Source organism: Falco punctatus (assembly GCF_963210335.1).
Source record: "Falco punctatus genome assembly, chromosome: 3".
Lineage (NCBI taxonomy): Eukaryota > Metazoa > Chordata > Aves > Falconiformes > Falconidae > Falco > Falco punctatus.
Window position 1 is genome coordinate 92,246,001 of NC_137582.1, and position 17,244 is coordinate 92,263,244.

General features: G+C 35.1%; 1 protein-coding gene across 2 annotated transcripts in view; it reads left to right on the forward strand.

Annotated features, from left to right (window-relative positions):
- EXOC2 (exocyst complex component 2) overlaps nucleotides 1–17,244 on the forward strand; it is a 134,102-nt gene that overhangs the window by 86,689 nt on the left and 30,169 nt on the right. For both annotated transcript variants that reach the window (XM_080379913.1, XM_080379914.1), the window contains exons 18-23: nucleotides 717–797; nucleotides 1,770–1,829; nucleotides 2,712–2,773; nucleotides 3,664–3,730; nucleotides 5,659–5,775; nucleotides 9,279–9,420. In XM_080379913.1, the coding sequence (XP_080236039.1) occupies nucleotides 717–797; nucleotides 1,770–1,829; nucleotides 2,712–2,773; nucleotides 3,664–3,730; nucleotides 5,659–5,775; nucleotides 9,279–9,420 (529 nt within the window). The remainder of the gene's footprint in view (nucleotides 1–716; nucleotides 798–1,769; nucleotides 1,830–2,711; nucleotides 2,774–3,663; nucleotides 3,731–5,658; nucleotides 5,776–9,278; nucleotides 9,421–17,244) is intronic.

The following is a 17,244-nucleotide window of genomic DNA, read 5'->3' on the forward strand; positions in this document are numbered from 1 at the left end:
TTCAGTTGCCCTGTACAACAGCTTCCTGCCTAATACCAGCAGGCAGCCTCATTTAAAAAAAAGAAAAAAAAAAAAAGTGACTTAACAGGGAAGAGAGAAGGACAAGGAAAAACTGACTAATGACTGATGCTGTGAACTTGTTCACACTTATAGAGTGAAATTGATCCATGCATCAAGACATTTGTACTTCAGGTTTGGAAACCTGAAAGTAAAAAAAGGCCCCCAAACGAGTGGATTATTTTTTTCCCTCATGTGAAAGCAATTTCAGATGGGTTTTCTTAAAAACCTTTTGCTGAAATCAGATGCAGAAATATGTGATATCCCAGGTGAAATTCGTTCCCAACTTAATAGGGGGGAGAAGAGATGGTGTCACAGGCATCTATACTCTAACTGTCGATATATGCTACCACAAATAAGCTACAAAAATCTTTCATAACCCTTTTAGAAGAGGCTGTTTGGCGTAGAAGTCTCTCATTCAGATTAAAAAAAATGTATGTTGATCTATGGTAATAATTCTGTGGAGAAGTACAGAAGTACATCACTACAAAATGGTCTTCTGGTAATACATGAAACAGATTTTGGGGCAAGGAGTGGGATGGGGCATAATTTGAAAATAAAAGGCTTCCTAGATGGCATGGAGCATGGAGATTTCAATGTATTTGCGTAGTATATACTTGACATGCTTATCTAAAGCTAACAAGTAATTTGCCTTTCAGCCATCCCAGTTTGAACAGTGCATTATCCATTCCTTGCAATCTCTTAAAACTGTGCTGGACTGCAAACCTGGAGAGGCCAGCGTAAGTTTTGATTTATGCTGCTTTTTGTTGTTCATTTTATGTAAATTACTATTGGGTTTCAGAACAAAAACTTTTAGAGAATGATACAGGGGTATAACTTTCCTCCTTGTGTACACCCTTTTCACTGCTGCTGGCCTTTAGAATTCTGTTTGTATTTCCTTTGTTAGGGGTAATTATGTGTGTATGAGGCAGATTGAACCTATATTTAAATCTTTAAAGCTGTTGTATTGGAAAAAATGCTACTACTGTAATTTTCAGATCTCAATAGATGTTATTTTATTTACATGGAGGGGGAAAGGGAGGGGCCATTCCTAGGAGCTACTCTTCACTTAATGTTGCATCCAGACTACTTGAAGAACTTAAATTCAGGTTTTTACTTATATAAACTTTATTCTAAATCAGGAGTCCTGATTGTCCCCGTCCACTGAATACCTTGAAGACCTGATGGATTGTGATACTGATGTTTTCTTTCAAATTTCAGTGATCTAAGGGAGTTTAATACTTTTCCAAAGTCCCTTGAGCCCCTCTATGTGGGTATTGTTTCTCTGTCTCCTCCCTTATTTTAATTTTTATGCTTAGCTTGTCTAGTTTCTTAATGGACATTACTCAAAAGAATATGCAGTGCATGGTGAATCCTTCTTGTTAGGGTGCAAAGATCTTTGAATATCCTGGGAGCTTTTGCTGCAATTCCATTAGCCAACAGATACGTATCACGTGTACTAGGTGCTAGGACTTCTTTCCTTTTTAGCATGTTATCTCTTCATGCTTGTCAAACTGTTTGTTTGGACTTGTATTCTCTCTCTCCCTATTTTTAGAGTGGGGAAGAATTGAAATTGATCCATGAGAAAACACTGTGTCCCAGCAGCTATTCCTATAATTGCATCATCTCTTTAGGGATAGGTTACTCAGGCCTGCCTTGAGAATAAGGCCATGTGAAACTGTTCTGCTAAAATAATATGCTTGCATCTTTAGGTTTTCCAGCAGCAGAAAACACAGGAGGATGTGTGCCAGTTGAGCATTGGGATCATGCAGGTACCTTAAACGCTTTTAAGAATGAAATTGTGAATGCAAGTGATCAACAAAAATGTGTGCTTTGTACCCTGCCCACCTCCCAAAAGGTAGCTTAAGTTGATGACTCTGTTACTCCTCTGATACGCTCTGGGATACTGAGAAATGTTTGACTTTAAAAGTATATAGAACTTACTAGCTGAATCTGATGATATCAGATCCTCAGATGGTGACATATTCAAGTATTTTACTGATTGTGACTGTTCAAGATTTTACTGACAGTTGAGGGATGCTTGCTGAGCTGACGTCATCTAACATCAATATACTGCAGCAAAAGGAGCAGTGCTGGTTTTCATCAGCTGAAGATCTACCCTTTGATTTTTTTATCAGAAACCAATATTCTTTGTAACAAAGTCTGATATTAAAAAAAAGATATATAAATATATACATAATAGCATGCTTTAGGCTTTTGAAACATTTTTATAATTTTTTCAAATAAGAAATCATAAGCCAAAGCAAAAAATGGATTGTAGTGATGCTTCTGTGATGTTTACTTGGGGATCAACTGTTCAGACTGAACACCTGAAGACTATTAATGCCTTTTTTGCATATCAGCAGATTATCACTGCATAATTTCAGACATGCATGATGAAATTCACTCTAGCAGGATTAAAAATTCCTGTGTTTTTTACTATAAGTAAACTGTGATGCATATAAATTGAAAATATGCATTTAAAAAGTGTAACTAAAATGTTACTGAATTTATGTAAGGTTAAGACAAAGAAAGGTGATGATTGTTCTGCTGTTCTGCTTCTATTAACTATAGTAAAAGTAAATTTAAGAATTTTTATTTTTTTTTTTTTTTTTAGTTCTGGCAGAAAATGTAGATCTTGCTTTGTTTCCTAGGTCTTCATAGACTGTTTGGAACAACTGAGCACCAAACCTGATGGCGACATAGATACAGCACAGTAAGTGAAATAAATAGGACCTAGGTGTAGTATTCTGAAATTGTGAGTGCAAGTCTCAAATTTGAGTGGTGGTGTGGTTTTATCCCATCTGGTATTTCATATTTCTTGTGAATACTTTTGCCTCTGATTAGTGATGCTTTGAAATAAGAGCAGATACTTTTTATGTCAAACAATTGAGTGACAGCACATACTAGATGTTGTACAAGATAATGACTTTTTTTTCATTTTATTCAATGACAGGAGTTCTGTGCTGTAGAAGCGGGTATGTTGGTTTTGACATGATCTTACACAGAATGAGTTGTCCTTGTCCCCAAGTAATGTCTAGTCATGGAGAAGCAGCCTCTGCTGTTTTTTCTTCCCTTTTATTTTGGCTGGTTCTATTGGTATTTCTGCTAAATTCTTGAAAGTTTTTGTTTGATAACTGCTTATGAGCCATTTACTTCAGAGACCAAAACAAGTCAGAATAGCCCAAGTTTACAAGAATTCTTTATGAAAACCCAGAGGCTTGGCAAATATTGGTACCTGCAATATGCATTAGAAAAGGCAAATTAGCTGTGTTCCTAATGCCACTTTTTCTTTACGATTTGGATGACTTTGGCTGGATAGGCATAAAACCAGAACAGAAGACGTGGCAAACCAGAGAAATCATAGAAAATTGAAATGCTTTAAGAAGGAAAGGTCTGTAGCAAGACTAGTACTGTCTGTTCACAGAGTTCCTGCAAGCTTTGTGGACATCTTAGAAAAACTGAGAAAATTGGCCTGCTGCTTTATCTGATGTGAGGGGGCTTGAAACAAGATTCTTGTCTTCTGTTCCAACTGTTCATTTGAATCCACTGTGAATCAGATAATCAAAAGCACTATACTACTCACTTTTTAAACAATTTTCCTAGCCTTTCAGTTGACGTTTCGTCTCCAGATTTGTTTGGAAGCATTCATGAAGACTCAAGTCTTTCTTCAGTAAGTTTGGCTTCTATTTCTAAAAGCTGATGTGAAACTTAGTATTTTTGAAAGTTACAAGAATGCAGTCCTTTTTTATTATTATTTGGGTTTTGTTTTCCTTTTTTAGAGAGCAATTCTGTATTCTAGAGGCATTCCCTAGATACATATGTATATAAGCATAAGAAAATACAAGGATATAAGACTCTTCTTAAAAACACTGTTTGTTTATGATACCTTAGTGTACCATCTTAAGCTAACTAGTAAAGACATTTTTTGAAACCAAATCCTTCTCAGAAACTAAAATGGCATCATTGAAATCAACAGAAATAGCACTGATGTTAAGACAGCTGAGGATTTGACTTTTGATTTATCACCTTGTATTAAATTATAAGAACTGATCTGATTATTAGTTGCTTTTTAAAAACCCTTGAAGATACAGATACTCAGTAACGTATCTAAAATTACTTTAATAAGAGTAAATTTTGATTATTTGTTTGGATTTGGGTTTGGTTTTTAGGAAATAAAAAAAAAAAGTTTTTTAATGTTTTTGGCATTTTGACTTTGGTTAATTCTCTTGTAGTCTGGTGCCTGATGAAAAAATGTAATTGTTCCGTGCAAGAAACCTAGTGAGAACCTTTTGTGAAGTTAATATTCCTTAGCACGGGTTTTAAATGTTGTCAGAAGCCCAGCGTTGCCTCGTTTACAAGAGCAATAAACATTCCTGCTATAATAAAGTATCCCAGATTGCCAAATCAGGCCAAGTTTCTGAATTGCAGACTATAATAATTAGTTCTTTATATCGTGTGGGTTTTTTTGCAATGCATAGATTTAAATATTAAATGTTGACAAAGTAACTTTTTGTGGCCGTGACAATCTCCCATATGTCATAGGTATGAGTGTTTAAATAAAAATAAATCAATAAACAGTTTAGTTTCCATGGTATCATATGAATTTTTTTCTGTAAATCTTCTCTTTCCTGATTAATAAGAACAGAGAAAGCAAGTGACAAGAGGAAGATTTATCGCTGTATTTTTAAAATTCTTAATTTTTGAATAGTCTGTATACCAAATGATTATAATTTAAACTAGTAGGCAACTGCACATCTCAATACGAGTCATCATGTTACTGGAATATGAAACTGTCAGAAGTTCTTTTGGGTCTGAAACCCAACACCATTCTTAATCAGATAAGTGCTACTATGATTACTTCAGTGCCACATACTTTTGTTTTCAAAATGTTTGGTGTTGATTTTGTATTTCCATCAGAGGTTAAAAAATATTTTGCCATTGGGAGAAGGAGAGGGAAGGAGGGAAGGCCAGACCTATTTAAATAGTAGTTCTGTCTTGTTTGGTTCTTGATCTGTTTGGAAACTATACCTTGTTGCACCATTCTTGTCATTTTAAAAAAATCATTGAAGAACAGATAGCCACCTAATTTTTTTAAAAATTAACTGCTGAAATTACATCATGTACTTCTGAATCTTCTGATATTTTAGAATGGGTGAGTGCATTCATTCAGTACCTGTTTTGCTTCCCTTGTGTTACCCAGCTTCATGTGCAAGTGAAGATGATATTTAGTTAATTTTATGATGGTCATAATTCTTAGCATATTTCTTGAAACAAAGTAAAAGCCAGAAACAGCTTCCTGGAAAGCTGTCCAAACCCAATTTTTTTAAAGGAGTCTTAACCATGTTTCTGTATTAGTCACAGCTGTTCCAGTGAATGCTCCAGATCCTACGTGTTCACACTACATGTTCAATCATCATAGCTGATACTCACTCAGTTCTTGGTTTTCTATTGACAAAAACATTTGTAAGCTACGCTTTATTTATCAGCATGTTTATCACGCACAGAATCAATAAAATAATATACATTTATGGTATTGGTCACGCTGATACTTCTTTTTTCTAACTGTATGCTCTTTCTTCTCTTAAAACAAATTTTTAGGAACAGAGGCTTTTAATTGCACTCAGTAACTGCCGTTATCTGGAACGTCATACCTTCCTAAATATAGCTGAACATTTTGAGAAACATGGCTTTCAGGGTGTTGAAAAAATAACTCAAGTAAGTGAGAGCACTAGAATGAAGTATCATTGCTTGAAGGAAACAATTCTTGTTTATTTTACTTCCTGTGGAAATTAAGTGCAAGTGTTCAAATGGCCAGAAGGCTCTTGGCTGAGCTTTCTACAAATGAGTGAGACTCCAAGCATCCGTTGGACACAATAACAACAACAATGATATGGTTGTATGTGTTCCTATAAGGCTTAAATAGCTGGTAGAGAAAATAGGACCTCTTGTTTAGGACTTGTGTGTTCAATGGCAAAGCTTATCAGATTTCTTAGTAAAACTGTTTAATGTCACTGTGTTTTCTTAATGCAGAAAATAAAAGAGATTCTTATCTCAGAAATATACTTGATAAATTATTTCATCTGGCAGTCTGCATTACTGATAGCTGTTGTTCATAAACTAGTTCAGCGTTTTTGTTGTGCTTTGGGTTTTGTTGGGTTTTGTGTGTTGTGTGTTTTGGTGGGGTTTTTTTTTTTTCGGAGAACGAAAATGTCAAAGTGGGTGGCAGTAACTGTCTCATTTTCCTGCCTTTTTGTAAAGATTAATCATTTTTTATGAGAAACGTTGTGACTTAATCCTTAGGACCATAAAGTTAGTTTATTTCCAGAAACATTTGTTGGTTGGAAGTAAACATGTTATCTCTTCCAGTACAGGGTACAATATTTCACTCCAACTGATGCTGCTACTGTGTAGTAGATCTTGAGTCCTATTCTGCCTCAATGTTATTTGAATTGCTGTGGCTGAAGTAATGTTGGATAGCATTTAAGTGGGTTTGATATAATTTGTATGGTTAGTACAGTATGCAAAATTACTCTGGATATTGCCATTCTTTGCTATTGAGACAACTGAGAGTTGAGCTAGGTATGGTTAGTGTTGTCAATATAAGTAAATAAGACATCTGTTACGTATGTATTCAGTGCTCTGTACAGCCATTAAATACAAAGTATTGCCATTAAAAGTCTGGTAGGTTTATAAATGACAAAAGTCACGTAAGTTGCAGATTAATTTCAAATCTGCGTTAACCCTTTGAAAGCACTGACTGCATGTATGAGAGTTATATCGGTAATGCTAGCTGGGAGAGTTTGGATAATTATTCCTTTTAAGCGGGCAATTTTTGAACACTTCATTAATTTGAAGGGAAGCTAGAGGCTCACAGAGGTTTGGAGTGACTGATTGATTGTTTCAGTTTTTTGATCCATTACCTAAACTTCTCTATGTTGCTTAATTTATTTAACTGTTTATTAGATAAATTTGCAATAAAGAATTAACAAAAATTTTGAAAAATTAGTTTTTATCTGAGAAGACTTAAACAAAACTATATTATTCTTTTAGCTTTTATAAATCTAATTTTAAAGTGAATTTTGTAGTGTATGTTGGTGAAAACTATCTGTTGTTTGGTTGGGGTTTTTTTAAGTTGCCTTTGTTGGCAGGGAGATCATCATTATTACCTAATATTCTGGAAATACAGAAATCATAAAATGGTAACAAAAAACCATGTCCTTACATTCTGCTGGCTATTATTTCCATTTTCTTCTTAATGTACCAAATATGAAGTTACATAAAAGGGCCAAACTTTACACTTTGCTTTAGCACGTGCTGTCTTGGCACACACTTATGGTACTCTCCAGTAATTACATTTAATTTCTACGTAACTCTTTTAAGTGTTTTTCTGTGGAGATTCTTTAATTCAACTTTTTATCATCAGTTCAGTCAATTCCCCCCCCAACCCTGCTTATTAATTATGTATCCCATAACATTCATCCTAGCTTATTGATAAAGCTTCTGAATAAAATTGTTTCCATAGTTCTGATGCTTAGATAAAGCAGAGGGGTTACTAGGATAGAGGCTCAAAATGGATTTAATACAAAAATTGAAAACTATAGTTACAGGGAAGTTCACAGCAGAAAGATACTAATGAGAGATTTGTGTATTTTTATGAGCATTTGCCCCACCTGAGAGTCAGGAAAATGGATATATACAATGGACCTTGTTGTAGATTTCTACTCTGCCTCACTCCCCGGTCCTGGGCTCACAATAGCATTCAGATGAATTGTTCTTTCCTGTAATCTTTCCACCAGCTGAAAAACAGGGTTACCCACCACTATCTTAATTGTGCATTGAACTTGAAACAGCTTGAAGAGGGCTTGCATGGAAGAAAAAACCTGTACTGAATGTACAGATGATCTTTTGTATTGAATGACTGCAGAGTGAGGGTTGTTTCATAGAGTCTTTGAATGGGTGCATGTTTGCAGGAACTTCCCGCTGGACCTTGTACTTTATTTTTCCTAGTAGTAGTACCTTATTTTTCCTAAATAGGAATGATCTGAGGATAGTTATTCTCCCTAATCATAAGAAATTGAAGTGAAAAATGTCTTGAAACCCATTCTGGGTTTACGTTTCTGTGATCCCGTGTAAGGCAGGGAAGAAGTGAGAATTCTGTACATTTTTTGGTGTGGTGTTCTTTTTCAAGTCTTGAATGTCAACGGGCTGTCAGGTAGAAGGGAAGGATAAAGAAAAAAATAGCCTTCATCATCTCCTGGGACCAAATTCTCAGGGCCTCATGAAAATCCTATCTTTGGAATATAGGTCCTCTTGTGACAAATTTAAAATTTGCTTTGCTATTTCTTAAGCTTTTACTCCTAAACATAAATACGTTTAAGTAGAAGTAACATGATGTTTCTCAGCATATTTTATTTGCATTTGGCATCCATCACTATCCTAAGACACTGACTTTCTACTTTCACGTTTTACAATATACAGGGAGTACATACGTTTATTAAAAGGTCTTGTATCAAAAATAGTTGTTCAGATACAATGAACAAACTGGGCATATCCCTTTAGTTTTCAGTGTGGCTAAGTTGTGTGAATTACTGAAAATTGCATAGAGAGCTGTTAAAGAGAAAAATTCTGCAGATGTTGGTGAGCTGCAGCTTATTGTTGTACAGAAGTGCCTTGAAGTAGGGTGGAGAAGTGCATGTGTACAGTTTCAGAAGGCAGAGACTCCTAAATAAATCTATGTAATTTTCAAATATAGAGCAGATAGTGAAAAATTGTAATATTACAATTGGTAGATGTTAAGTATTATACGAGAATCTTAATGTTTCAGGATGGAAGTTATTATGGGCATATTTTAAAGCATTGACAATTTTCAGTTGTTTTACCTTACAAGACCTCCTGACATGCACTGGAAAAAAAAAAAATCATGCCATTAGATAACTGCGAAGTGATCTGCCTGCTTTGGCATTCCCTGGACTTCCCCAAAATGTCTGTTGCTGAGCACAATCAGAAAAAAAAAAATTATACTGAGTAGGATGCACAGGTAATATGGAAGTTCCTAGGTTTTTATATAAGTAGTTATGAACTGAATTGCTACTCTTTACTGAAAGTTAAAGAAAGCATGAGATAATTTTGGGGGGTATGTGATTCAATTCTTGTAGCTAATGACTGTTTGTTATGTTCTTTTTCTTCCTTTTTTTTTTTTTGTTTGTTTTGTTCTTCAGGTTAGTATGGAATCCTTGAAAGAGCTGGATCAAAGACTGTTTGAAATGTACATTGAATTCAAGGCAGATCCGATAGTTGGGTCATTGGAACCTGGCATTTATGCAGGATATTTTGATTGGAAAGATTGTCTTGTTCCAGCAGGTAAATATCTGCTTATTAAACTCTGAAGTTATTTTAACAGTGATTGATAGGAGCTAAAATATACTGTACAATTAAAAACTTTTTTCTGGTCTGAGTGTTTAACTTTTGACAAGTTCTTATTATAAGTTCTTTCTCACAGACTTTACTTAATTCCTAAATAATTTTCCAAATGCCCCCAAATGATTAAAGCAGCTTTTATCATTGATAATCTCTTTAATACTTGTTTTTTGTGATTATTTTGCTTCATTGCTTAAACATAATAGAAAGAATTATAAAAGACATCTTTTGCTGTTTTTGTATGAAATTCATTGAGATTGTTTGGGACTTTTTCCAGAGAATCTGGCTACTTTTGTAATGGATGTAATTACAGTTCTGAAAAGATAAAATTATGAGAAAATGCAGACTATAACAGTAGTTCAGCAACGAATGTTAAACCGCAAAAAAAGGGCAGTTTCGAGGTATTTAGAATGTCTGAGAAGTTAGTCATTATTTAGGTGCTTTAAGAGCCTCTGTTTTAAGGAAGCATACAATAACTGAGTCTGCCTTTAAGTAGTGAATACTGTGCACATCTTAACATTTATGTCCGTTGAACATCTAATTTGTCAGATCTAAAACTAATAAATTTAAATCACTTATCACATGAATGCCTGGTTAATACCAAGTAGAAATTAATTGCAGTAATACAGTACATGGCATTTTGAAGATGATCTTATATTAATTTTTGGCAAATCAACGATTGACAGGAGATTTTGTACTTGTTTTGTTTGTTTGTTTCATAGAGTTGTATATGGCAAGCTTAGAAATTTTGTGGTACTTCAAAATTTGATGGGGGTAATTACAAGAAGCAAGTTTGTGATCTGTGAATCAGGAGCTGCAGTGCTGGCTCCCTGGGCCTTAAAAACAGAAAGATCTTAAGAGTTTATTACTCTTGAGAAAAGCGTCTCTTCTATTTCTTGTTATTACTTTTGTGCTCAGAATATATGCTCTAATACAGTTTATAGCGGAAACAACTTAGATTTTAATCTTGCACATTTAAATTTGTATCTGAATAATATATAACTTCTCATCATGTTTGAAGTATGGTTTTGCTTGGCGTGTTTACATTCCCACCAGCTAACAAATACAAAGAGGAAGAAGTTGTATCAGCTTTTTATATGCTCGTTTCTTGATCTAGTGAATTGGAATCTACTTACTAGACCTACATTGCCTTTAGGATTATTCTGTAGTATTTTTTGCATTTAAAGGGAATATTGAATTTTTATTAGAGGTATGCCTTAGCCTGCTTGTTGTCCAGTTTATTGCTGGTCTTGTGTACTTTTTCTGCAACTTGGAAAAAGTCAAAATTAACGTGGTGGATATTAGAGGCTCTTCTTCAGGCTTACATAATTATAGTGTTGGCTAAGAGGTGCAATTTGAAGTAATAAAAAAGTTGTTTGGTTTTGTTTCATTTGGGGTGTTTTTTGTTAAACCTCAAGCTAGACATGTTAAGAAGGAACATATAGTCACCTCTTCAATGCTTCTCCACCTTGATGAAGCATCTTTCTGATGGATAATTTCTGTCAAATGTACCTTGCTGGCTATTGGTATAAAAAGTGTTGTGGTTTAACCCCAGCTGGCAGCTAAGCATCACACAACCACTTGCTCACTCTCACCACCTGCCACTCTCCTGGTGGGATGGGGGAGAGGATTGGAAGGATAAAAGTGAGAAAACTCATGGGTTGAGATAAGAGTTTGATAATTAAAATAATTACAATAATAAGTTGTAATGAAAAGGAAAATAATAAAAGAGACAGAAATAAAATAAGTAATGCAAATGAAAAACAATTGCTCACCACTGACCAACTGATGGCCAACCTGTTCCTGAGCAGCAGCTCACCCAGCCAGCTTTCCACCTAGTTTATATGCTGAGCATGACATCTTATGGTGTAGAATATCCCTTTGACCAGTTGGGGTCAGCTGTCCTGGCTGTGTCCCCTCCCAGTTTCTTGTGCCCCCTCCAGCCTCCTCACTGGCAGGGCAGCATGGGAAGCTGAAAAGCCCTCAACTTACTGTAAGCACTGCTCAGCAACGACTAAAACATCAGTGTGTTATCAACATTGTTCTCATGTTAAATCCAAAATGCAGTACTATACCAGCTACTAGGAAGAAAATAAACAGTCCCAACCAAAACCAGGACAAAGAGTAACTTTTGAGTACCTTCAGTTTGTCTGGTTATAGCAGTGGTTAGTTGACCCTGAAAATATTTGATGCTCTGAAGATAAAATTAGTAGGTGACTGATAAAGCCTCCCTCTTGGAGGAGGTAGATGAAATTCATTATTGAAAAGGACTGGGCGGGGAAAAGCCCCCACGTCTTCATGGGGCGTATGAGAATCTCACTTTTTCCAGTATTCAATCAAAAAAATAATAATAATAAAATATAATCGCCCAGCAGGCATAAAATTTATTTTTCCCAATAAACTAGTTTTCACAAACAACATTGTATAACAAGATTATAGCTGAGGAAATATACACAACGTAATCTAAAAGATGCAGTTAGTACTGCAGTAGACATACTGATTTTTCATTTTCCTTCTAGAAAAACCCAGAACAAACAAAGCTGTACTTAACAGTTTCTCTCGAAGTACAACCTGAAAAGTATCTACTGTATTAAACTAAAACAGCATACACATGACTGGGAGTGGGTCACGCTGAGTCAAAAACACAGGTCACATACATTTGTTAAAGATAGTCATTGATTTGTTGAGGGGAAAAAAAAATGACTTGTATAGTAGAAGGTATTATCTGTTTTTCACTTATCTTGGAGTGCAACATTTAAAGCTCTGATTTGAGTCATTTGCCTGGTTTAGATCTTGACTTTTGTAGCCTTAATTTTAAAAAAGAAAACAGTTGATGGTGTTGGCAAGGCAAAACATTTAGGCCTCTTGTTTTCCTGAGTGGTACTGTCAGTGATGTGTAGTGTTGTACAAATAATGTTACTCTGTGTTCCATAGTGGATACAACTGTGCCTGATAGCCAAGACATAGTAGTTTGGCCTGCCTTTTTTATATGGTGTTTCTGCATTAGCTTTCAAATAGTACTAGTTGTAGTAAAAAAGCAAATTCATACAAGAGCAGTGGGACTTTTGCAAGGAAAGAAGAGGGCGAAGACATTAATTTGCCCATGTTTAAAAAATAAGGTAAAGGCAAATAATTTCCCTGATGCAGTCTGAAACTTTCAAATGTTCCAACTGGCAATTGAAAATTTTACCAGAGTTGGGGCATGTTGATGCCACGGATGTATTTTGGAAAAATGTGAGTGTGAAAATACTCGAGAATTGGTTAAGAATTTTCTGATGATGAATTTCCCGTGTTGCTAGTGAGATTTTCAACAATTGTACTGGCCGAGCACTAGCAAGTATTCCTTTCTTGATGCTCCCCCTGCTGTTACCGAGCAGAACGAAGAAGCTGGAAGCCTGAATAAATGCCGAAAACGCCTTATCTGGGCTATCAGGAAGATGGGGTAGGTGGGATTGTTCATGGGGAGGATACCAATGCTGGTAGAACATAAGGTAACTGCAAGGGAGGGAGCAGACTGGAATTAAAACCTTGTGTTGTGAAGACTGGTATCAAGCAAGGAATGAAGGTGGAACAAAGTAGGAAACCAGGACTGGATGAGCAAGGCAGAAACATAAATTAGAGTAGGAATTAGAAATAGAATTAACATGGAATGAATTGCAAGGGATTATATAAAAAGACAGACAGACTTGAAGTGCAAGTAAAGGGGCAGAGAGGTCTGATACTCACTAGATCAGTGAGCTTACCGAAAGCTGCAGTGTAATTGAAGAAGTCCCCTCAATCTTGCACTTGTGTCCTCTAGGAATGAAAGCCTATTAACGTTACTGATCACTTTCTTTGCAAAGCTGACAGAAATTACGTATGTATGCCTATATGCTTATAGTAACATTACAGGCAATGCTACATGTTATATATAGGCAGTACCACTGAAATACACAACAATGGCCTAAATGTTTTGCCTTGCCAATGCCATCAATGTTGTTTCTTTTTTAGAATCAAGGTTACAAAAGTCAAGGCCTACAACATCAGCCAAATTACTCAAATCTGTATAAATCTACTGTACAGAAGTTACATGTACGTATTGCCAATTCTGTTCTTGAGCCATATGGACCAATGCAGTAAGAGAATTTTCTGGTTTCCATTCTAGTTTTGTATTTGCTTTCTTTTCAATGTCAGTAAAAATTATGTACAGAAAAAAAACTACACAAAGACAATCAGGTATTATCCAATCTTTAATTATTTTTTTCCCCATATGGGTACACTTGACTTGCTTCATGAAATGGAGGCTGTTTTAGAGATAAAACTGGGTTTTGTATTAAGTTGAGCCATTGCAGGCAAAGATCTATCCTCAGCTGTTACAGGTATTGAGAAGTGAATAAAGCATAATCTGGGAGGGGTGAAAACTGTCGACAGGATTCTGTCTGCAGAGCTTTCTATATCATGTTAATAACTCACTTAAGTATTTTTATCTTTATCTTTAAAATGCCTTCTTTGACTTCTGTCAGTTTGAACATTCGTGTTTAATTTGACTACTTAAGGTCTTGTAATGTATAGAATATTCAGAAAAATCTTATCCAAAACCCTTGATGATCTATTTCATTGGCTGCTTTGCAGTCGTCAGTCTGTAAGTACTGGGGACAGTACTTCCTTGCACCATATAATTCATTGTGGAAATAGAAAGGAAATAGAAGAATAAATGAACAGTTCTGAAGAAGAAATTAGAATGAAATTAAGAAGTCTGCCTTTTGAGCAAGCTTTGAAAAATAACGTAATATTAAAGTTTCATACAGTGTTTCAGTTGGAATATGTGCCTTGCTCACTTAAGCAATTGTCCTGTAATTATCAGATATATACTTATACATATGGTTTTTGTTACAGTTTTAAATCTAAGGAAGGGCAAATTGTTTGCATGGGGCAAATTTTAATTTAGCCTATGTGCTAAAACTTTTATTGTTTAGTTTTTAAAAATACATGCTCTTTTCAATATGAAAGTTCTGAATGTCAGAAGGAACTTGTGCACAATGTAATTATATATATTCCCCTTTATTTTGATCTAAGGTGTGACTGCTGGTGTTGGAAGGCAGTATTTTTAACTTAATTAGATTTATTGTTAATAAATAACTTTCATTTAAATTTTCACTTGAATTTGTGTCGACTTCTGAGTCTTTACAACAAAGACTTCAATTTTAACATGCAGCAATGATGAAATGTAGTTTGGTTCTTTTTTCTTGTTTGAAATGTTGTTCTAATTTAATCTACAGTATTAACAGAATTAAGAGATGAAAGGAATAATGTGAAACATAATGTTAATCAGTTGCCGAGTATGTTTTTAGAATATTTTTTTTGTGTATAGTTGTCAGTCTGCTAGTTCAGCACACAAGGTTTGTTCATTTTGTTTTTTCATCGCTCTCGTTTGGTAGTTGAGTGTTTTGTTGTTTTTCAAAAATTCTGTTTTAAATGCATGTATTTTTGTCTCAGTCACCTGACAAAATTGGCTCTGTGATCTCCTCTGGATGCCAAGCCTATAGTGTTTTGGAGGGTGAACAAGGTGGTTGCATTACTCTTACTATAGTCTCAAATTTATGTAGTAGTTGTCAGTGTGGCTTTGTTTACCACACAAAAAGTGAGTGTTCATTTATTTTTCTGAGGAATTCCGGTGGTGCTCTCTTCATCAATTATTTTTGAAAAGCTGGCTGCTTTGCAGTCTAGCCATTTACTCGAAGTTCACAGCATATGGAGTTGCAGAGGCTAGTCTAAAAATCTTTTTACAGTATGCATCTTCTGTGTTTCACTGGTGGTGTCAGATATTGGATGATTGGTGGGTTGTTTGGGGTTTTTTTCATAGTATTTAAAATTTCACATGCATTGAAAGTTTCAGGTGATTTTGCACTTTCAACTGAAAGTTGATTGTTTTTCAGATATTCATTCTGTACTTGGCATAAATTGAATATAGTACGGTTAAATCTGCATTTATTCTTATTTGGCATGTTTAGGGAGCATTGTCTGAAACATTTCAAATATATCAAATGCCACTCTTACAGTAAAAGATTAAGTGCGTCAAATCTGCTAAATCAGATTTTATATACTTGTCACATCTCTTATCTGTTGATTGTCTATTTTAAAAATGTAATAAAAAACTTCTAATGGCAATAGCCTGATGAAAAGGTACTCAACAGTTAAAAATGAAATATCAAAAGGCATATTTAATTTGTAGTTGCACAGCGACATACTTGTCAACCCTAACTTTTCTTCTTTTGTTTAATTTGGGGCACCAGCACCCTGCTTACATGAAAGATGACAAGTGCATTTACATCTTAAAAACATTTGGATATAGTAGAATATTTTTTTCTTTTTAGAAATAGGCTATTACTTTTTGACTGAAATGTGCAAAACAGTTTGGTTTGAAATATCTGTAACCCTTTAGATTTCATCTAACGCTTCAAATGGGTGGCTTCAGAATTACCCTAGATGTAGGGGATTTTGAACTCCAACAGATCTCAATCTATGGATGATGTCCTGTGTTTAGGAATTTTCTGTCATTTTATGCTTTTAGTAAGGCCAAATTCTGCTATTTTGATGCAGGAAATTATGATTTTGCAGTTCTATTGCATATAAAAAATAAATGCCGTAATATTAAGTGGGGAGAAAAAATGTGGTTTTGCATTGGCAAATAAAGTTGCTAAAGGACTTGTCAACTGTGCTTTTTTTGTTACAAAATGCCAGTTGTTTAACTGTTCATGACAGTCACAGACATGTTCCACTACCTAGTTATTATTGTCTAGCTACTGGAGTAGGAGAAGGTACAGGCTTAAGCCTTACGTGTCTTAACAGCCTGCACATTCTTGCATTGTATTTAATTTTCCTGCAGTGTTTCTCAAGTTGGAGTTTAGAGTGCACAAGGGGGCTCAGCCAACTTTAGTTACTGAAAAGGGAACGTATCTTTAAGTGGTAGGAACTGAAGAAACAAAGTAATTTCTTCCCCCTGCTGCTTCCAGCCGGTTTTCTGGGTCGTTGGTACTGGGTCTCTTTTCTTGCATCCTGGAAGAACTGAGCTGCAGCAAGCTGATCTAGGAATGGCAGGGGGAGGGGGGAAGAAAACAAAAAACAAAAAAGAGACCACATAAACACAGGGCTGCGCAGAAGGAAAGCAGCACTTGAAGAAACAACTGTGTATCAGTGCTGGTGTGTTGTACCTTTGTGGAGAAACTGTTCGGAACACCAGCACGTTCTTATACACAGTACTCTTTTAAATATTCCAGTTAAAATAGGCTATTTTTCATTTAAACAAATGGCATTTGCAACATACATTAATAAACTGATTTTTTGTCATTCATCCTGGTAGGGAAATATTAACTATATTTTGTATCAACAGTGGAATTTTTATTATGATGAGTTGAATTCAACATCCTTAAAGGACCTGTTCAGCCAGCAAATATAACAATCCGTGTGTTGCATGACTGCAATTTGGTTTACCACACATAATCCTTCACAGAGTAGAATCATGTAAAATTTCAAAGTCAGGTAGCCTTTAATTAATTTTGTCAAAACCATTATTTTGCCGCTTGAAATACAAGCACAAATTTCTCTGCATGTTTTAAAATACCTTCATTTGTGTAACTTAATTTTAACCTCAGACTTTTCTTAAATTTCACTTTCAGACATTCAGGTTTCATTACATTTCTCACTTCTGACAACAGTTAGATTTCTGTAACTTATTACATTGGTGTCTGAATTATAAATATTAAGAGTCATTCTAGCTGGTGAAATGGA